The 22,836-nt window shown below is 39.8% G+C and overlaps 1 protein-coding gene across 3 annotated transcripts; it reads right to left on the minus strand.

Annotated features, from left to right (window-relative positions):
* Positions 1 to 516: 516 nt before the first annotated feature.
* On the minus strand, positions 517 to 18,782 carry gon4lb (gon-4 like b). 3 transcript variants are annotated; one of them, XM_083556000.1, is made up of 31 exons: positions 18,624 to 18,782; positions 17,073 to 17,284; positions 16,609 to 16,713; positions 14,868 to 15,094; positions 14,619 to 14,693; positions 14,453 to 14,503; positions 14,304 to 14,354; positions 13,306 to 13,404; positions 13,065 to 13,187; positions 12,807 to 12,974; positions 12,242 to 12,455; positions 11,921 to 12,022; positions 11,759 to 11,799; positions 11,563 to 11,675; positions 9,178 to 9,382; positions 8,864 to 8,950; positions 8,455 to 8,602; positions 7,496 to 7,646; positions 7,151 to 7,301; positions 6,858 to 6,974; positions 4,438 to 6,615; positions 4,000 to 4,276; positions 3,758 to 3,921; positions 3,422 to 3,619; positions 3,124 to 3,267; positions 2,628 to 2,924; positions 2,443 to 2,553; positions 1,963 to 2,137; positions 1,556 to 1,865; positions 1,237 to 1,339; positions 517 to 1,084 (listed from the first exon to the last, which is right to left on the minus strand). In XM_083556000.1, the coding sequence occupies exons 2-31, from the start codon at positions 17,275 to 17,277 to the stop codon at positions 971 to 973; spliced, it is 6,504 nt and encodes a 2,167-aa protein (XP_083412126.1). In that variant the 5' UTR covers positions 17,278 to 17,284; positions 18,624 to 18,782; the 3' UTR covers positions 517 to 970. The 3 variants fall into 3 exon arrangements, with proteins under 3 accessions (XP_083412126.1, XP_083412124.1, XP_083412125.1); XM_083555998.1 differs by having other exon boundaries at positions 2,443 to 2,556; XM_083555999.1 differs by having other exon boundaries at positions 2,443 to 2,556; positions 17,073 to 17,281; positions 18,624 to 18,728.
* Positions 18,783 to 22,836: the final 4,054 nt, after the last annotated feature.

A 22,836-nucleotide genomic window follows, 5' to 3' on the forward strand; every position in this document is an offset into this window, starting at 1 on the left:
GGCACCTGCACTGTTGATTCTAAATGGCCGAAAGGCAGATTTCCTAGCAGCATGTGATGAAATATGATTGGATTGAAACTAACAAACATACAATATTGGAGCAGTGCAACCAAAAGGAAAACTATGAAATTATAAATATAGACTATTGGGAATAATTTAATATGTATTCATGGGAAAAAAAGAAATGTAATTCAGTGATTCTGATCACTTGTGTGTTGGCCAGCAGAGAAGGCCTTGCTGGCACTGATGTAGTTATTTAGGAACTATTGATTTATAACTTTGAATGTCTGCAGTTTGGATTAAAAGACTTAACAGTGATAAAAATGTATCCTTGGGCTATTAACAATGTTCACTAGAGTGCTACAGACTATTTAACTATTGTTGCTGAGCATTGCTTCTTGGCCACAGTTTTTTGTCTTAAGATGATCTTCACTGCTAAAAAAAAAATCACTGGTAACAGTACAAAGCACACCCACCCAAATGTCTTTAAATATATATTCTGTGTTGACACTGAAGTGATCTTTTTCTCTTATACAGAGAAGTATTTTAATTTAATACTTTATAGACAATGGGTTTTTAAACTTTTTTCTCATCAAAAATTTAAACATACAGGAAAGACATTTCAACTTGTGTAAAAAATACTGTACATATTTAGGACTTGCCCAAATGCATTTATAATATATACATCTACTGTGAAGCAAATGGTAAAAAAAAACAAAAAAAACAATAATATTCCAATGTGAGGAAACAAGTAGCTGCCATTCTCAGTTCATAAGCTGGTGATAAATTAGGACTGCCCTGATAGCAGTTTGTTTAATAAATTCCGTTTTTATCGTTTTATCCATCGTTCATTGTGTTCCCATGGTTATTGTAGTCACGCTGTTTATAATTGTGGCTTAAGGGTGTTTCGCTGGTCTGGTAAAGCTGTATGCCCATTCTCAGTAGTGCATCAGTCTTGTAGTAGTGCCAGTCAATCTTGCTCCTCATCAGTAGCAGACTGCTGTTCGGTGGCCTCCTCATCTGAGCTAGCCTGATGAGCTGAGGTATGAAACAGGCGCATCAGGTCCCGAAATCTCTTAGAAACCTACAGAATGTTGTAGAAGTTACAAAAATACACATGCTGAAAATGCAGACGTTTATAATGTGGTATGGCTTTTAATCATGGATGCAATTTAAACACATCTAATGATCTTTAAAAAAAAAATTATTATTACGTTAAAAAAAAGTGACAAATACCTCACTGGGAGTTTTGTTGCCAAGCTGTGTGGACACCGACTCGAAGGTATTCTGACTGGCCCCTTGTTGCTGACAGGCTGTTAAAATGACCCGATCTGCCTCCCTGATAGCAGGGGCAAAAATCATTTAAAAAATGTAACTGTAAACAGTGGAATAATGTGCTGCCAATTTCCTACTTATTATATTCAGATATATAGAGAACAAAATGTATTACTAATATACTGCACAACTTATGCAAAACAACATGAGCCACAGAAAGTTGAAATGGTATAGGATTATTGAACGTAGTTGTAAAAACACTGATTATGTTGGTGCTGACCTGGTCCAGAGGACAACTTTCTCTCCACTGGGAGTAAGGGAGATGTTCTTGGCACAAACAGGTGTTTCAGATGAAGGACTCTGCCAGCTCTGCTGTGACGTCTCCCTTTCTCCTGACTGAGCATGCAGACAGGTGTCTGAGGGTTCAGCAGCTGGAACCTGTTCTCCTCCTATAGACTTACTGGGAGAAGAGCACTGCTCCTTCTCTCCCTCCTTCAACTCCTCGTCTTCTTCCTCCTCATCATCATCCTTTCCCTCAGGGATGGCTAAAGGGTCTGAGTCAATGCACTCCCATGCTTCACCTTCTCGCTCTGTTAGGATAATAAACTGGTTGGTCTTTCTTAGTAAAAAGAATACAGTTGACTATTACTTTAATGGACAAACAAAATGACTGGTGGATGCATAGACCTTGATGTGGACTGTTTGCCCCACTTCCAGACTCATCTTTAACTTCTGTCTCTATCTCTTTCCCTTCCTGTACTCCTTTTTCAGATTCGTCCCTTTCTTCCTGCTTCTCAGGTAAAGGGTCCACTGTGGGGAACGAGTGATCACCAGTCTTCTGAGACTTGGAACTATCAGTACCCTAAAGTAGAAAGAAACACACAGACACACATTCATCTTAAATGGAGGAAATGACAATATGATATTGAGATCACATGATGAAGTATATCACAAGGGTTTATAAGACCAACCAACACGATTATTACTACATCTGCTTAAAAATGCATTTTTATGTCCAAAATGCTTCTGATTTTTCTGTGTTTAATACAATCACATATTTGAAGCACCTAGCTGGCTATTAAATAAATTGCAAGCCATAACAAATATCAAATATTTTAGATTTATTTCTAAATACATAAAATAACTTATTGGTAAAACAAGACACACCTTAATTCCATGGCATAGAGGGCATGCTTTTCTCTTGTGTCGGCGATGCTTGGCATCATGGTTAGCGAAATGACAATGGCAGGGGCAGTGTTTCTCTGGCCACTCACAAGCCTGCTAAAGAGAACACAATAACAATTCTGCCTCTCCTTATTAATTATAAAGTGAATATAAAAACGCTTGCTCACCTTGTAGTTCCTTTGTGTACCTAGTTCTTTTCTTTTTCTGCTCTTTCCTGTTATCTGGGGAATTTTGGCTGTTTCTTCTTCCTCCTCCAAATCAGGGAGTGTGACCTCCTCAAATCCACCACTTCCCAGACACACTCCTTCTCCTCCTTCCGTTATGTTTCCTCCATCCTCAGGCCAGATTGCTTCCTCAAACTGCCCTGGACGTGCCGGGAATGGACGGAGCTCATCAAAAAATAAAGAGAATTCTCCCTGCAGATGTGTGTGACCTTTAAGGAGGGTGGCCATCTGTGTTTTGAGCTAAGACACCAACAGGGAATAGTATTATTCAGAATACAAATGTACTGAATGCTATTATGGTACATGTAAATATTTTGACGCTTCTGGTCTGGGCACAGTAATAGATGGATGGTTTGTCCTTATTCAAATGTGTTTAAAAAGTAGGTTTAGCCTAAGAATAAAATGGCATTTTTGTGTCCACTCTTATACTGTTGTTCACCTCTTCTAATCCTGCAGGAGTGGGGATAGATGCAGCCTGAAGAGCTTTCACAATCTTCTGGTAGTGAGAAGGATTTTCCCCAAAACTGATCTCCAGCTGCCTTAGAAACTTCCTGCTACGCTCAAAAGCTTGCTGCTCCTCAAACTAAGTATCAAAACATAAAAATCAGAAGTTACTTGTGTTGGGCTTCAATTCACTTCATTTCCCACATCAAAAATTATGAAATAATTGAATGAAACAGAATGCTATGTTGAATAAAAACATCTGTCAATAACTGAGTAAAGAATGAATGTTTTACCAGGCCACACTCCAGAGCCTGCTCTGGAAGAAGAAAAGCAGCAAAGTCCCTCAGTAAATCGGGCCAGTCTTTGAGCAAAGGTTTAAGCTGGCAGAAAAGCTCAACAGCACTACGACTCTCGCTTCCCTGCTCAAACTCGTACAGCAAACTCAAGAATTCCTCAACCTTGCCTGGAGTGTCCTGAAAGGCCTCCCTTACCTAAGAAATTAAAACAGGGTGGAAAACAATAAGAACAGGCGCTGACAATGTAGTCAAACAACATTATGTGTATCTAATTATGTTTTCATCCTGCAGATTTTAAAAAGTTTCTTTTTAAAAGGTTAAAAGTCCACAGACCCTGTTAAGGTAGGACTGGGCATAAGCAATGTCCTTGCTCTCCCTCATCGGATCGTTTTCCAGGATGTGGTCATCACAGAGCAGGAGGAGTTTTGAAGTGTCCTTGCTACCCCGTTCCTGTCTCCGGCTTTTTCTAAGACTGCGAGGTGGGGGACGACCACGACCTACCAAAAGTATGACTGGGAATGATGCAGCAGCACTTTCAAGTTATAGAGAAATATAAAATCATTTGCTGGACGGACCTCTACCACGTCCTGCTCCTTTCCCTGTGTTCTGTGGAGGGTCATCCTCTTGAGGTACATCTCCTTCAGGTATTTTTTCACCCACTTCCTCTGTAGGCTCCAGCTCTTCACCCTTCATTGCTACGTCCTCCTCATCTTCAGAATTTTCCTCCTGTGAGTTTTGAGAAATTGGTGAGGTTGGTGAAGTGGGTGAGTTTGGAGAGTTGTCCTCTTCTGAATCACCTTCCCCACATAACCTCTGCTCTGATGCTAGCCACGTCAGCTTCTCCATCGTCTCCTGCAGGATAAAACCAAACAGAAAAATAAGACAAATTTGTTGTCCTGAATACTACACAAGCCCTTTCATTTACCCACAACCTTTAGTGAAAGCTTATATTCACACATCCACCAGTTATCCTTAACACAAAATGAATCCTTTAAAAGCAGTGCACTACAAACCTGCAGTTCAGGGACTGAGAGAACAGATTCCTCTGATGCTGATGACATCACTTCCTCCTCATCTTCATCTTGTGTGAGCTCATCAAAGTCCTCCTCTTCCTCTTCACGTTCTCCATCTCCATCCTTCTCGTCATCATTTCCTTCCCTTCCTCCATTCCCCTGCCTTTCTCTGCCACTATCTCCATCTCCTTTCTTCTCACCTTCATCATTTGCATCCCTCTCTCCACCTCCTCCACTTTCTTTATTCTGTTGCCCTTCTCCATTTCCTTTGCTTAACCCCTCTCCTCCAGCAGGGGTTTCCTGGTTTTCAGCACCAGAGGTATAAGTGATCAACTCTGGTAAATCTTTTATGCTTTGTCTTTGACCGCTATTTAAGTTAGCAAATGTGGTCATACCACCTCCCAAGTGGCTGCTAAAGTGTTCTCTAGTGTTTGGGCTGTCCTCAATCATATTCACTGTCTCTGTACTGCTCAGATTGGATTTCGGGCTACAAGACGACTCAGACAGTGTAAGTAGGGGGCTTGCAAATAGAGCACTTGCCATATCTTCTCCGCCCATCTCTGCTCCTTTTTCCATATCATCTTTCCACAACTCATCATCACTCATTTCTGTATGTGGCAGAGCTGGGGTTTGACTTATAGCACCTCCCAAAGGCAGTCCAACAGTAATAAGTGATAAATGATCTTCTCTGAAACTTGGCGTGTTGGATGTAGAAAACATCTTCAAGCATTTTTGCTGAGGCACTTTGATGTCTCCTTTAGCAGAATGAACTTGAAGCTGATTTGGAATCGGACTGGTGATCGGCATTATAAAGGATTGTGTCGTGCTTACCTGTGAAACTGTCTGAATTGGCATATACTGACAATTACCTTTGGGTAGGTTAGAGTGCGCAAAGACGCCTTGAGGGCCAGTGGAGGATGGTGTAACTCGAATATTTCCACTTGTGGGTGCTAATGGACCACAGTCGGGGTTTGCAGCGCTTATGTTATTAACTACGGTATCTGGTAAAGGTTTGCTTTGGTGTTTTGACACTAATATATCACATTCAAATTCATCCTTTACTGTGGGCCTAGACTGTTCCCGATCGTTCAAAATTTGCATGCCAGGGCTTGATTTGAGGCTTTCAATCATCTGAAGTGAAGGAGAAGGAGAGTGTAAAAAAAACACAGGACTAGACTTCAGTTTAACCTCACTGTCCATTGGCATCTTCTTAGTGTCTAAGCTTAACATTTTGACACTGTTACTAGGCAACTGTGGTCTAGACAGTGTTTCTGGGCAAGGTAGACTACTGACTGATTCAGTAAATAAATCCTGAGGAGGTGGAGTTTTAGAGGACTTGACTAATCCTTGTGAGTCTCCTGGTGCATGAAGTGGAGGAATCCCCAGTGAAGAGGAAGGCTGAATAATGAGCATAGGTTGAGCAGTGTTTAAAGTGTTTTTCATAATGTTACCGGATGTGCCAATAGGCGTTGTGCTGTCCAGAGTTACAGTAACATGAGGAAGTAGCTGGGTTGGATTAAACGGGGCAGGCTGAATGGGAAGCAGATTAGGCATTGTTAGCTTCCTAGGTACTTCTGCTTTCTTCTGCAAAAGCTTCATGCGTTTACCCACGCCATTAGTGGGGGCAGGTCTATTAGAGGCTACAGGTAGAGTTGAAGGTATCTGAACCGTAGCTGGTGGCAAACTAGCAGGAGGCTCTGTAGGGTTAACACAGCCCAACTGTGGAACAATATACTGGAAATTGACAGGACCAGCAGAGTTTAGTGGAACTGTTCCATGAGCAGGGATTGTGGTTACCTGGGTCACTGGAAGAGCCTCATTCACTGGAATTAAGGAGCTCTGAGTCAATAGTATTACACCTTGTGAGGGGAGGGCTGCTGAAACTGGGGACAATAAATTAACTGCACCAATAGAGCATAAAGGGGCCTTTGCTAATGGTGTGGAAGCAGGACGTGTAAAACCGTGCAGAGGACGGGGTTTGAAGGGTCGAGCAGAACTGTAACGCTTGGCTGAAGGATGTAATGGCAGAGATAAACCTTTAGGAAGAGACAGCGGGTACTTTGTTCCCTCTGGAAAGGTGGGAAGAGGTGGTGAACCAGGAGTTTTCCTCATATTGGATAAGGTCCTCTCTTCCGTTTTTGTCTTAAACACTGCTTTATGTATGGATGGCATACTTTTCTGTTGGAAGTAAATATAAGATTATGTCAGCTCACTTTATTGATAGTAATTTATATATTTAATGGAAGTTTATTATAATATATTATTTATTATCACAATATAATTGATTTATAATAATGTGTAAAAATCACAGATTTCTGTCTTGCAAAAAACTCAAAATAAATTCATGCAATACTTCTGATTCATTGTTATGAGAATTTGTGCCAAAATGATAGTTTTCATCTTTCTAAAGAGAACTGTACCAAAAGCCAGTTTGGCATGACATTCTTCTCTCTCTCCACAGGTGGGCGCTCTTCTCCTGGGATAACTGGACAACAGGCAACAGGCAGTTCGGGGACCACATGGTGTTGACAGTAAAACTGAAGAAGAGACAGTCAACACTGTAATCTCTGCTAAAGAAATATTGCCACCCATTTCATGTGAATGCAAAGAAAAATCTCTCAGTTTAGCAAATAACATGAAGTCTACACAATGGAAAATTGTGCAAAAATCATATTCTCCTGCAGGTATAGTGAAATCATTAAGGGTTAGGCACCTTGATGACGTTGTCTGCAGCCCTGTTCGAGCACTGCTCTTTCACACGTGCACGCAGCTGCTCTACCCTCTTAGGCTGAATAAGATACTGACTTATTAAATGGTAGGGGAATTCCGTCTCACTGAAATGCTTTAGCCCCAGAACAATCAGACTAAAGACAGGAATAAATGAAACACACAAAAAAAAAAGGGTTAAGTGATGGACAGATGGGGAAAAAAGAGAAAATTACACTTTACTCTGTGGAACACACCTGATGGTATGCCTTTAATTAGCTTCATTTTTTAAATGCTTTTTAGGCATTCAATAATACAATACACCCTTGAAAATTATGAATGATTGCCATACCCATCTTCTCCTTTTGTGTACATAGTCTTGCTGCGTGGGCGTTGCGAAGTGGGATCCAGGCTGCAGTGGGGCAGTAACTCAGGGTACAAGAACACTGACCTGGTGGCAAACAGCCAGGCCAGGTTAGTGGAGAGTAACGGGTAGCGATGCACTGCAGAGACAGAAACACAAAGACTGTTTTGACACCACTGTCCTAAAGGTACTGACATTTACATTTTAAGAACACATATTTCCCCATAATAAGGTATAATTGTTTTATTCAAGTGGTGGCTTCATATAATGAAGTAAAGAGGTGCATATGGAAGGTGAACAATCATTTTCAAAATTGCAAACTTATAATTCCTCTTGCAGTAATGTTTTTAACAAGAAAGACAAAATGAACGAGTGTCTCAGTTCTGGTTAATTTGAATCCAATATCAAATCCAAATGAGATGAACCAGAGATGACAAAAGATTTTTAGGGGCTCTTCAAAGACTCATTATACCAAATTGCGATTTCTCATGGAAATATTAAAATCAATGTCTCCTGAATAATCTGTCTAAATTTAGGTGAGAATAAAGGCTACTATAAAGATAGAAATATTTTTCGTTGCCTCATTGGCGGATTTCTTAGAAATTGAGACGGAATTTTAAACTGTATTCTGACTCTTGAAGACAACCAGAAAACAATTCTTGTGGGGAAAAAACTTGTGACTCAGATATGTGCAAATTCATTTTATCAGTTTTTTTTATGCATGTACTGTATGTATTATAAAAATCATCAGTAAACATAAATAATTCATGTGAAGGGTCTTTCTAGTGCACCAGACGTAGAGTTATTTAAATACAAATAACAACTTATGAAAAACATACACAGAACTTAAAAATAATATTAATAAAAATAATAATAATAATGATATTGTAAAATACAGGAAATCATGACTACCCTTCAAACAATTTTACCAGCATAAAATTACATACTTTTGCCCGGAGGAAAGGGTATTTTCTCCAGCTCTTCCAGCAGCTCCAAAGACGGCTGCAGGTTATACACCCGAAACACACTTTTGAACTGAGGATAAACTAAAGCTCTCATCTGCTCTGCTCGCTCTGCAAATGACATCAACTCCATCTAAAATCCAACACAGAAAACCAATCCAGCATGAATACTGTTCATCACAGATGAGATTTACTTAGATCAGTTATGATACATCTCAATTCAATTACATCAAAAATCAGTTAGGATACATTACTTACCTATTAGGAGTAATGAGATAAAATCTACAATAAATCGGTTTTAGTGAAACACCTGATCATCTTCTCCCCAAAAATTAAAGTGAACTGCCTTTAATCCTACTCTTAATCAGTAGAGAGAATTGTTGGAGATATTTACCAAAAAGAGTTTGGTGGTGGTAGCCTGGCTTTGTAGTGCTGCAACAGAGCTGCTCAGCATGTTCATCTGAGTCAACAACTGAACGTGCTGTAAGAGAAACACATACAGTAAACCCCTACAAGGATTATGAGAAGTAATAAAGGGTACTGTTAGATCAGAAAAAAGCAGGATGAATTCATTTAATAATTCATTGTGTAAGGTGATAATAGCATATGTCTGTAGTTACCAAATGATTCAGATCACCTGCGGAAAATACATTTGTATGTGTTCTGCATGTTTTCTGTATATCTAATGCCAAGTTTCTATTCACTTACCTGCTGGACTTGCTGTCTCAGCTGTCGTTTCTGATCAGGCATCACCATCAAGGTACAAGGAGGAGGGATGAGAATCATGGTAGGCCCTGGTACACTCTGGTGAGATCTGCTCTGGGGTTCTTGCTGCTGCTGCTGGAGTGCATCCAGCTGCTCACGGACTGTATGCCTGCACATAGTCAGCATGTGGGCCAGTGGCTCCTCAAATCTGGGCACAGACAAGGAACAAATAAGAGCTTCTGTTCATAAAGATTGCTACTATAGTATTGCCTGCTTTTCCCAATCTTCATGACTTTCCTGTTCCTGAAATACATGCACTGTATTTACCAAAAATGGGTCAGCTGATTAAGTGAGCCACTTCAAACAGGAAGCGAACAATTATCTAGTACGTCTCTGCACCATTCCAATTTGCCTTCACTGTAACTAAGAGGCCCAAAGACCTCCGGGATGAACTGACTGCACTCCAGGCCTCCTCACCCACCATCAGTGTCTGACCTCATTAATGCTTTTATGGCTGTATGAGCGAAGGTTATTAAAACACTAAAGAGAAACTAAACAAATGGGATGTGCTACAAACATATGTATGCAATGGTATTTTAACCATACTGTTTATCTAAATAAGAAATTCAGCATTTGATTTTAATCATTATTAATAATTGAGTTCTGGCTTTGAGAAGGTTGATGGAGAAGTGAGGGAGGGCAGTGAAGTGGACCATTATTTAGGGATCAAAGCCAGTCATTGTGAAGTTAAACAGAAAACAGATTTTCTTAAAATCAGACAAACCCCAACACGCACGCACACACACGGCTTAATGTCAACATGGAAATGATAAACACAGACGTCACTACCGCTCGTTAACATTTTGAGCTTCGAGCCAGGCAGGGGCTGAGTGCATGTTCCCAGAGCTGAATGAAGCACAAACACACTCAATTACTGGTCACTTGCTCTTTCTAATGGTGCATGACCACCTGAATAGCACTTATTATAGACAGACCAGGGTGCAGGTCTTTCAGGCTAAATAAGACTACTCCTGGAGAATCATATTTTTGAGTAACGGCATGTTATGTTTTAGACAAGGAGTGAGGAATTGTGTGTTTGTGTGTGTGTGTGTGTGTGTGTGTGTGTGTGTGTGTGCGCTTGTGTGTCAAGTGCACAGCTGCAATTTTATTTAGTACTTGAGCTCTATTCCTGTCTGCTTTGCCTGTATTACCCCAAAATGAAAAACACCCACAACTCTTTCAGAGAACAAATCAAAAAGAGGAAACAAGGAAAGAGGTTAACAGCTGCCCTCTACTCCAGTAACTAATGTCTACTAAAACCCTATAAGTGTTCAGATTACACTCGGGGCCCAAGCAGTTTGAGAAATTAAGCATTTAACCGAGAGCTTTGTTTCCAGTTTAACACTTAACACTACATACTCACCAGCTGTCAACAGATAACAGAATTAAAAATATTCCCTATAATAAACAATTTCAAAAACACATGTTAGACAACCAAGAGTTCCTTGATAGCTGAGCTATCCCTGGCTCTTTCAACAGGAAACACTATAATAATAATATATAATATAATAATATAATAATATATATAATAAGATATAATAATCACTATAACACACCTGTAGGCGATCACCAGAGGATAAACAACATCAGGGCTTATGTGAGTTTCAGCACGTATGCACTGTAGCTCAACAGTGTTCACACCTGGCTCTTGTTCTGCTACAAAGCAGGTGACACATTGAGCACTTTTCTCTGCCTCCCTACCCAAACAGACACAGCACTTCTCCGCTGCTCTGTCCCAAAGGGAGCACTGGGTGTGTATGGGCGAAAATTATATTAGGAACAGGTTTTAACAACAACTGCTCTTGCTGTAGATTCTTTTAAAAATGGGGGAACAAAACTCACGACAGACAAAGTTATAAGATCGTACAGGCAGCAGTAAAACTACATGCTGAAAAAAACACACCATAAGATGTTTGGACAGGTTGCTAATAATAAAAAGAGCCCCCTGGCATATGCTGAGATTATGTTTTGGTTAAATAGGGTTCACTGATTAAACTTGAGTAGATTGAGAAAAGCAATCTAGCGACATTTATGTCCCTGAAAACAGTAAAGATTTTGGTATAATATGGGATTGGTGAATCACTTCATTTTGAATGACAGACAGCTTCTGTTATAGTACCATAATTTGCTCTACTGATTACGTGCCCCGAGGTACCCTCACTGATTCACAGATGCAGCAGCAGATGCTAAATAAAACCGTGTGTAAACAGAAAGTAAGAGAGATGACAGATGACAGTGTGTGTGTGTGTGTGTGTGTGTGTGTGTGTGTGTGTGTGTGTGTGTGTGTGTGTGTGTGTGTGTGTGGTGTACAGATAAGATGCAGTGTACCGAATGGCTTGGGGAACATTGAATTTGGCAGCGCTTTGCGAGGACACTTTTTCCCGCTCCTCATCTTCCTCATTGGCGTCTTCATCCTCGTTTACTCCCATATCTTCCTGGAACTAAGAATAAAACCAACGAAAGTTAGCAAAGAAAGATGGAAAATGAATAAGTATTTTTACGAGTGCCTTTACAATAATTTTACCGTTTCAAATAGCTCCTCCATGAGCTCATTAACTTCTTTCTCTATAGAAGTGAGAAAGAAAATATTCATATATTAAAAGAAGCCGGTTGTTCTGTCTACATTACAGAAATATGCAATCTCAAACTTATAAAGAAATGAAAGTGAAGACCTGATGTAACTCACTGGTAATGCGAACTGCACGATCGTTGCGATAGTCCTCCAAATCAGGCTCATCAAGATCATCAAGAAAGTTATATTCAGGATCATCATCCTCATCATCGCCCTCTTTTAAAATGAAACCATAAAAAGTGAAAGGGAAGAAAGTAATTTTTAGTGCCATTTGAAGCATCACTGTATTTCACTTAGCGTTGAAGAAAAGAAACAGCTCCTTATGATGTGCGTAGAAAGTGAAAAGTAAAGTCTTATATAACACAAAGCTTTCTATGCTAGATGCTTAGTTAATATAAAGTAAAGTGCAGCTCCATCTGTGGTTGCAGCTCTGACCTTCATTGTCTAGGTGTGAGGTCATAAGGCCCTGCAGCCAATGGCTCCACTCTTTATCCTCTGGTGCAGTGAGGCAGTTGTACATGTCTGGTGTGATGTCAGGAGCCTTAAGCTCGGCCTCCAGCTGGTCTAATGGGACATCCCTCAATGGACGCTTGGATCGTGTTCGGCATGCCATCAAGCTTTTTTCTGCATTTTCACCACTACTCAAAGCCTAATACAGAGAGAGAGAGAGAGAGAGAGAGAGAGAGAGAGAGAGAGAGAGAGAGAGAGAGAGAGAGAGAGAGAGAGAGAGAGAAAAAGAGAGAGAAAAAGAGAGAGAAAAAGAGAGAGAAAAAGAGAGAGAGAGAGAGAGAGAATCCAAATAATTGGATAATTGTTGTCTACCAAAAGAAGTTCAATGTGAACTATGCTGCAATGTGTCTAACAATGTAAGATGACGCTGTAGAGCCTCAGCTAATGTTCTTGGCCTAACATTGAACCTCTGTTGTAACTTGAACACTGCAGATTGAAGATTTCATAGAAGAAAGGTTTAGGAAAATCCATTTTCCAACAATCTCTATACCTGGTAAGGCTCTATGCAGAGGGGGTTGAGCTCCAGCTCTTCATCCACAGCATGCAGTTTCTCTATAAACGAAACAGTAGCTTTTGATGTACGGGAATGGACACCAGACTGGGACGGTGGAGCAGGTGGGCCCATAGGCACTGCTTCCACTCTTAAGTGTCTCTGTTTCTTAAAAAGAGAAAGAAAAAGAAAATGTGATGACTACTTAGATAAAGGTAATTTAAAGCATAGGAGTAATGCAAATCTGTGACATTATACCACTAGTGGGCTGTTGCTTTTTTCTTCATCGCACTCTGAGAGCTCTCCGGGTGTGGAAGTCCGAGCTCGTCTACTGATACTCGGTGATGAGGCTATGCTATCCAGGTCACTCTCAAAGATGGTCTGTGTGTCACAAATATACAATCAATTGCATTAAAGGCTGCTTGCTGGAATAACACCTTTTAATCAACTGAAAGTTTCTTCAGAAGATGAAATATAATGAACAAGTGAGAGGTCACACCTCTTCTGCAGTCTCATCATCTTCATCCTCATCTGGATAATACTCCTCATCTGAAGAGTCCTCCTCATCCTCAAGAGGAATGTCCACAAACTGAGGAGGCTAAAAAGAAAGAATTTACAATGTTTTTATTTTGTTTAAGATCTAGAAGTTATGGCAGGCATTCAATCAGAACTGATTTCCAGACAATTTTGCTAGCTAATGATATCTGAGGTTTAAGTCGAGCCAGTTCACGCACTGCTTCTTCGACAAGAAAAGGCTGAGAAAATAAACAGCTTATGACTGTGGGGCCTGATTTTGCTTCTGCATTAAGATGTTTTCTTGTGCAGCACAGTTTGTATCGTGTGCACGGTCCTTCTTTTCCATGCATGTGCATTTATTTTTCATCTCACAGTTGTCTTTTACAGTGTGTGAGCTTCAATTACATTCATGCACGCCAAAACAGTTCTGACCTGTTGAGCATTAACAGCAATTTGAGCTACAGGAGCACGTCTGTTGGCCACCAGCTTTCGCTCTTCACGTGCATCAGTGAGCATTGGCCACCCATGACCCTGTCGCTGGGTTCACCACTATTCCTTCCTTGGACCACTTTTGATAGATACTGACCACTGCAGACCGGGAACATCACACAAGAGCTGCAGTTTTAGAGATGCTCTGACCCAGTCATCACAATTTGGCCCATGTCAAACTCACTCAAATCCTTACGCTTGCCCATTTTTTCCTGCTTCTAACACATCGACTTTGAGAAAAAAAAATAATTGCACTTGCTACCTAATATATTCCATCCGCTAACAAGTCCCAGGATGAAGAGATAATCAGTGTTATTCACTCACCAGTCATAATGTTAAAATGTCAAAATGTTATGCCTTGTTTGGTGTGTGTGTGTGTGTGTGTGTGTGTGTGTGTGTGTGTGTGTGTGTATGTATATATGTGTGTATGTATATATGTGTGTGTGTGTGTGTGTGTGTGTGTGTGTGTGTGTGTATATATGAAAACAATACCATTTTTTCTTTTGATTTCTTGATAGGTGAGATATTCCAGTTGGGAATCCCCTAAAAAAAAGTGCCAAACAGATATGTCAAATAATATCCATTGGTTCTATACAAAGAATGGCATCAAATGGACAATAAAATAAACAGACCAAACTCACCACCCCTTTCTCAACAACCTCTTTGAGCTTTGATCGTGTCATTTTGGGCTCCTGTGTTGACCACATAAATACCAAATAAAGCAGATATTAGGCACATGACTTACAATAGGAAACACAAAAATAGGAATTTGTCAGACTTATTGATAAACAATGAAATGACACCTACAAACATGGGCATGTCCTGAGTCTCTCTGATAGCAGCTTTCATCATGGCTACTACATGTTCATTAGTGATCACCTCCTAAAATATAAGCGCGCACACACACACGCACACACACACACACACACACACACACACACACACACACACACAGGTGATAACAGATTGATGATTTCCTCATTAATGAATCCTCAATGAATCCTCATTACAACACAAAACTATTCAGAATGCGCACGTCAAGTCACCAAAACCTACATGAATGATACTGCGCACGTGACCTGATGTCAGGTTGTGCTGTTGAGACTTGATGGCTAGGTTTCGATCAAGTTTTCTAAACTCTGCCTCGCTGTCCTCATCCTGCTCAGATTCCACAGCATCTTTCTCATCTGCCGTTGCTCTACAATCATGTTTTAATGATTGTGTCATTGATTTTCCTCCACTCTTTCTCTTCAGCTGTTCAGGTTCACTGCTTCCCTCTTCATCTACAAGCAAAAAAAATAAAAAATGCATCACATTAGTATGCAACACATACATACATTCTAGGGCTGCAACAACTAATCGATAAAATCAATAATAATCGATAATGAAATTCGTTGTCAACGAATGCCGTTATTGATTAGTTGGGTTTCTCAAGTTAGTGGTTTTGGCGTGACGGGAAGAAAACACAGCCGCTTGCTAAATGGAGTCAACAGAGTCAAAAAGACTCGACCGGCAGGAGAAATTGTGCGTCCCGAAGCACAGATGAAGGCAAAACATCAACATGTTAAGCAGAAACTGTATAATCTTCATCATGTGAAAATGGTATAGTTTAATGAAGTGCTGTTGTGTAAACTATTTGTAACTTCTGGACGGTCTCACTGTATCTGTTCTGTCGTGACCCGCGAGCATCAGGTTGCGCAATCAGCTCGCTCTCGACATAGTGATAGATTCAACTAAAACGGTGCGAACAACAGCAGCAAAAAACAATTACATTTTAGTCACTGTTGCGGTTTTCAGCAAATGACAATGCATTTGTACACCAATGCATATTATTTCCTTTATTTTTAAATCAAGCCTGTGAATTTACTGCGTTTCTCCGTTTCATTCTCTTTTTACAGCATTTGTCTACTACAACAGTAACTTATCACGTTTTCAAACGTGATTTACTGCAACTTTACTACGTTCAAATGCTTGTTTTCAATGTTTGTATATTTAATTTATGCATATATCATTTAGTATTATACAAAATTTTATTAATTATATATTCTAGATGCTTATACTTCACAACCGAACAAAATTGTTTGTTTACATAAATTGTCAAAACAATGTTGCCTTATATTTTATATTGATTATTTTAAACATAGTTGTCATCTGCAATTATCATTAAAAACAATACAAATGTTGATTTTCACAAATTGCTTCACCTTGCCTACTCAAATGCAGTTTTTGTTTTTTTTTACAGAAAAAACCCAGCATGAGTGAATTTGTTCAAGGAGAAATCCCCCCATGCGCTTCTCAAAAGGCGGCCACTAGAAGCTTTAAAATGGCAAGATTAAACATAATTAAACCCAATATGTGGCTTTTGCATTTTTTAGGTACACTTTCTATACACAAATACCCTGAATTAGGGTTTTATATAGTTATAATACGCAAAACATTACCGTATTTTCCGGACTAAACAGTCCCGATGCCGTGCAGCTCAGAACAGAGATGAAGTGCGTTTTTTCGTTTCCATTCGGAAATTTCACTGGTCTAATGTTATGGGGTTCAGTTTTTTGGCTTGAAGTTTGTGAAACCGAGAAAAACCCAGGAAAAATTCATAAATAAGCTGTTTCGTTGTTTAAGCCACAGGGTTCAAAAAGTGGGAAAAAAAAGTAGCGGCTTATAATCTGAAAAATACGGTAATTAAGTTATGGAGAAAAAAAAACAAACAAAAGGTCAGATTAATTGATTATTAAAAAAAAAATTCGCTAGTTGCAGCCCAAACACATACTACATGCATACATATTTTACTGACCCAGTGTGATGACCAGTCCCAGCTCTGTGTCCACCTCTGATTGAAGTGGGCATGACTCTGGACTGCTGGAAGACTGTACCATGTCAAGCTCACTTTCAACATTACCTGAAAGAAAGAAAGAAAGAAAGAAAGAAAGAAAGAAAGAAAGAAAGAAAGAAAGAAAGAAAGAAAGAAAGGACATTTTTGACTTTTTTAGTATCAAAAACCTATAGAAGGTTTAAGACTAATTAGAAAGTTCAGGTAGATAGTTCTCTATACTTCTCTATATCTATCAACTAGACAGTTCTCTTTACAACCAGCATGAAAACAGAATTGGAAAGAATATAATTTGCTAACTGGTTTGACATGATTTTAGATTTGCTGGCCTCTCACATGTGTGAATTATAATCCCTGCACTGGGAGTAGAGTCAAAATGAATAGATCAGAACATATACAATCATGTCTGCAATTTCTATATACTGCACCTGTTTCTTGGCCATGACAGCGAATTCTAAAAGAATGCCTTTTGGGAGAAGATGTATTTGGAACGTATCTCTTGCTGGGAGAAAAACTCCTCTTCTCTGGGCTGAAGGTCTGTCTGTGTTCAGCATAAGCTCGTGGCTCCCTCCTGGCACTCATTGCATGTATAGGATCTGAAGAGCTGGATTTTCGTTTCCGGCCTGTTTTCATCTCGCTTCTAAAGATAATGAAGATAAGTAATCACAGAAAATCAGCTTGTCCAATTTAATATTCTAGACGGTTATTCTTCATGTGATTTCACCCGGAGCCTGAAGGCACCTTAACAAAAAATAATTTTACATTACAAGGATAATCGACTGACAGTGGTGGCTCATCCAAAGGGGATTTTACAGTAGTTTATTCCACAAACCCTAAGTTATGTCTTTATATATGTTACATTCTGTTTTAATACTAAATGCATCTTTTGATTGGTGAATGATTTGAAAAAACAAACATGGATACAAACTGATCTTCAATCAATTTGCTTATCCTTCTAAACGTTGCACAATCATGTGGCAGTAAAACCATTGCCCCACTTTCTGTAGAATTAATATTCTGATCAAAGGTAAAAAATGGAAACAAGTGTTACATGGGTTAGGTTGACGTGTCTCCTTGACGTGTCAATGACGTGTCTCCTTGCTTAAAGAAGTCTGTTAACAACAGGGTTGCCAGATTGGGATCGTTTATCCAAATATTTTAATGTCTAGTTTTATAGCAAATAATAATTAAAAAGGTTAAGTTTATTATGTTTCTCACATATATGTAGGAATATGCATAAGATTTATGACATATAATGTAATGCCTGGAAATGGGGAAAGGGATTATACATTTCTTTATGTCATGTACGTTACAGCTTCAGGTCCTTTGTATGGTTGAGATGTATTTGAAAGAGGGTTTACTGAAACCTGGTAACCCTGATTAATGATCTGGCTCTGAACACAGTTACACAAAGGTAGATTGAAAACTGCTCAGAGCTGTTAGTATCTTGTCCACTGTCACTGGATAGTAGAAGATTACTAAAGCAGAAGATAAGTGGGATAGTGACTGATCTTGACCGTTTGTGTCGTCCTTCTTCCCAAAATCTATAGCCAGGAGCTGCTCTGGGGTTATAAGAGAGTTCTAACTTAGTGTCCATTGTTAACTTCCTACAAAGACTGTTTAGGCAGATCAACTCTTCTGGTGTTTTATTTAACTATAGTTAGTTAGTTAGTTAGTTAGTTAGTTAGTTAGTTAGTTAGTTAGTTAAACAGCTAGCGAGGTGTTTGGGCAGGTGATGAGTTGTGCGATAAACACAGTCACATCAACTACATATTGCTCCTGGTGCTACAAACCTCTGCTTCATCTGTTTGCATCAGGATGCAGCTCAGTTAGTAAACAACATGCACAAAGAGAGTCAAGCTTCCCTTCTGCGGTAAATTTCTACCTGAAAGTATTTTTCTTACACAAGACTAAACAGTCTCTCTCTGTTATATATAGCTGTTTTTCTTTTATTCCTTGTGAAACAATACATTACTTACCCTAACGCTGATATTAGTAGCCATCAGTAGTTAGCAAACCGGGCCACAACAAAATGACGCTTGGCGGGTGTTACAAACATTTTCTTCCGCCAAGACTAGAGGCTGAAATAATCAGTACCGCCCCCTGCAGGACAACCTCCATGTACCCGCAGAGCGCGCGCAGGACCTGGAGCTGCAGCTGATTCACAGTCAGGACTGAAATGCTCATGGAGCGCTATCACTGTGATCTGAGTTTTTAATTCAATTTTCATTTAAGTGTGCTTTTAAGGCATGAATTTTTTTTTTATTTATTAATAAAGTAAGTGAGATAATAAAAAAGATGCATTTAGTAGATAATTAAATAAAAGTAAAATGGCAAATCTTCTCCTTTCGGCTGCTCCCATTAGGGGTCGCCACAGCAGACCTTCCTGGTGTCTCCATCCTCAGCATTCTCCTACCAATGTACCCCATGTCTCTCCTCTGCACATGTCCAAACCATCTCAATCTCGCCTCCCTCACCTTGTCCCCAAAACGTCCAACATGGGCTGTCCCTCAAATAAACTTGTTTCTAATCTTGTCCATCCTCGTCACTCCCAACAAAAACCTCAACATCTTCAGCTCTGCTACCTCCAGCTCCACCTCCTGTCTTTTAAATCACTCCTGCTATCACTCTTCTCCACCCACTCCACCCTGCCTGCACTCTTTTCTTCACTTCTCTAACACACTCTCCATAACTTTGCACTGTTAAACCCAGGTACCTGAACTCCTCCACCTTCACCACCTCTTCTCCCTGCAACCGCACCACTTCACTGCCCTCCCTCTCATTCACACACATGTACTTTGTCTTACTTCTACTGACTTTCATTCCCCTTCTCCCCAGTGCATACCTCCACCAATCCAGGTTCATCTGAACCTGCTCCCTACTCTCACCACAAATCACAATATCATCTGCAAACACCATAATCCATGGAGACTCCTGTCTGACCTCGTCCGTCAACCTGTCCATCACCAATGCGAACATGAAAGGGCTTAGAGCCGATCCTCGATGCAGTCCAACCTCCACCTTAAACCAGTCTGTCGTTCCTACTGCACACTTCACTGCTGTTACACTGTCCTCATACATGTCCTGCACCACCCTCACATACTTCTCCAATCCCACCCACATCCTGCTTTACCATCTCCACATCATATAACATTCTCTCTCATTATTCTCATCCATAAGCTGCTCAAAATACTCCCTCCATCTTCTCAGCACACTCTCCTCACTAGTTAACACATTTCCATCTCCATCCTTTATTGCTCTAACTTGCAGCACATCCTTCCCACCTCGGTCCCTCTGCCTGGCCAATCGGTGCAAATCCATTTCTTCTTCCTTAGTGTCCAACTTTTCATACAGCTCCTCATATGCCTTTTCCTTGGCTTTTGCCACATCCCTCTTTACCTGCTGCTGCATCTCCTTGTACTCCTGCCTACTTTTCTCATCACTCTGTCTATCCCACTTCTGTTTCTCCAACCTCTTTCTCCTTATGCTTTCCTGCATGTCCTCATTCCACCACCACGTCTCTTTGTCTTCCTTTCTATTTCCAGATGTAACACCAAGTACCTTTAAGAGGGATGTGGAAAACGAGCAGGAAAGAGACCACCGATCTCTTTTTCTGATATCTTTATGTTGTTGTAAAAGGTACGAAGAGCTAATTTTATCTTCCACAAGGGCAAGGCATTTAGGCTATGTTTGCGCGCTGCCAGAGAAAGCCAAACTAAAATCACCCGTGCGTGTGAAACGCACTTTACAAATGAACTTGAAAAATCAATATAATTAAAATAATCGAAATAATTAAATTCAAATCCAAAATACACTTAATAGCCTACGTGTGTCAAAATCATTTCCTAAAATATCTCTCGCCAATAGGGGGTGCTGCAGCACCCACACTTCCTGCGGCCATGATAAGCACTGATGACATTTATCATCACCCCTTCAACTTGCAGCTTCATGTTCATCACCCTTTTATAAACTCTCTTTACCTCCACTACACTCTTACTGTACTCTTCCTTCAGAATCACCCCTACACCATTTGGGTGGTGGTGGTGGTGGGGGTGGTGTTTGGGTTGGGGGGTTGTGGGCGGAGTTTGTGTCCCAAAAGCCGCTATATTTATTTGTGCTTCACTGTGATTGTATTCGCCTCTGATCGGTTCAGTGCAGTTGGATGAAGGTGAGACTGATTTTACTCTACAACTTTATTTAAATACGCGAACGACATACATGTAAACAGCGATTAAGAGTAAAATCGGGATTATTTAGAAATTACGGCACAAAAGACTTCACAGAACAAAATTATAAAAAAATCTTATAGACATGTACAGAAACATGTCTCCTGGTTGTCCTGCAAAGTCTTTCACGGCAGTTTTCCGAGACAATCAGCCTCTAAGGAGACACGTTACATTCCGGGAGATGGCGCTGACTCCGGACAGTGTTCCCCCGTTCACTATCCCCCCGCGGTGTGCGCTCGCGGCTCCTCGGGTTTCTGCTGCTCCTGCTCGGGAGAGAGGACTTTCCCGTCTCCGCCACACGACCACAGCCGAACCGCAGTCAGTGTGCACTCCAGCAGACCCGGCGGCCATGGCTTTACTACACCTCGCAAAAGTCACCACTCCGTATGGCTTCGTTACTTTGGCAGAGAGGCCCCGAGTGCGCAGACGGGAATCGCTATTTTTCGACCACACACGTGCTCTTTTACCGGGAAGGAACGACCACACAAACCAGCTGAAGCTTTAACACTTCTTATTTCTCATCGGTTTGCACCGGAAACGACTCTTTCCAGGATTGTCATAGGATTGTTGCGGTTTATGTTTCTACATGTGAGAGTTTGAATGGTTATTAGATATCAATTCCAGCATTTGCAATAAATCCATTTGATTTATTCATGAAGAAACACAACAGTCCTACGGAGATTTGAAGTCGGATTGTTAGATCCAGACTCTAACAGAGTAATAACTATTCCACCATGAGTACAGAAGAATTCGGATTTAAACCGGTCTTTTTTAGCCACCAGACAAAGCAAACAACAAACGTAAACATTGGTGTTGATGTATTGACTTGAAATTGTAAATAAGTCGCAATATAATGCATGTAAAGATGAAGGAAACAGGAATAGGTTTTACAAATGTGGAGTATTATACATCACATTTAATTGTTAGGTTATTTATTTTTCTACAAGATACTTGTTAGATACATTATGTTGTGGAATAAATATTGGTTGCAAATATTAGCAATAGTCATCAAATAAAGCTAAATAATGTATTTTATTGATGTGGACGGTTTATTATTCTACTTGGGTTTTAAATTTTATTATATTATTAATTCTCCAGAAGTCTTTTTTTTCCCCCAGAATGACTGTGGAGTTCTGACCAAACACAGTAGACTCAGGCATATGCATTTAGCTTTTTGACATTATTAAAACATTAAAAACAATACGAATTTGCCAGATTGCACTGGGTTTAATTGTTTTTGCCGTGTGTGTGCATCATGGCGGATTGTGGTGCTTGATTTGAGACTTGGCGCATCAGTAAAACAACTGTTTATTGATTACAAAATATTTTTTGGTATTATTATTATTATTATTATTATTTTATTTTTTTACCTGAGTAAAGAAAGGACGTTTTAATTTTGCCTCTTTTATATGTATTTTTTTTTGTTTGTTTGTTTTTTGTTTTAATAAATAGGGGCAAACATAATTTTTTAATTGCGTTTTAATATAATTAGTGCCGATAAAAATAATTTGCGTTTTATGTATTATTAACGTGTTACAGCCCTAATATTATATATATGATAACATTTTGATTCAACTGTACCTTGCACACTAACAATATAGTTGAATCTAATCAAAATTAAATAAAATTTTATTTCACATACATACATCTAATATATATATATATATTCAGAATGACTGCGGGGCAAGAGACCTGACCAAACAATACCAAACTCAAGCTTACATTTTCTATGTATTTGACTCTGATAATCTGCACGCATAAAGATACACTCAGGTCCCACCGAGATTTGAACTCGGATCGCTGGATTCAGAGTCCAGAGTGCTAACCATTACACCATGGAACCACATGGAGGCAGCGCAGCGCCGACAGTCATGCAGTATGAGAAATATAATAAACAAGGGTCGTGATAAAATAAAAAACCCTCTCTCTTTGTTCAGCAGACATTTTTAGGGATTATTATATTCAA

Source organism: Silurus aristotelis, assembly GCF_946808225.1.
Source record: "Silurus aristotelis genome assembly, chromosome: 1".
In the NCBI taxonomy this organism is placed as follows: domain Eukaryota; kingdom Metazoa; phylum Chordata; class Actinopteri; order Siluriformes; family Siluridae; genus Silurus; species Silurus aristotelis.

Excerpts from the sequence above, each read along its gene's own strand:
- gon4lb (XM_083555998.1), bottom strand. The coding sequence starts at position 17,277 with ATGAAAACAGGCCGGAAACGAAAATCCAGCTCTTCAGATCCTATACAT. Across the intron at positions 7,302-7,495 it reads TACACAAAAGGAGAAGATGG|TCTGATTGTTCTGGGGCTAA; the intron begins GTATGGCAATCA and ends TCCTGTCTTTAG. Across the intron at positions 6,616-6,857 it reads TCATGCCAAACTGGCTTTTG|AAAAGTATGCCATCCATACA; the intron begins GTACAGTTCTCT and ends TACTTCCAACAG.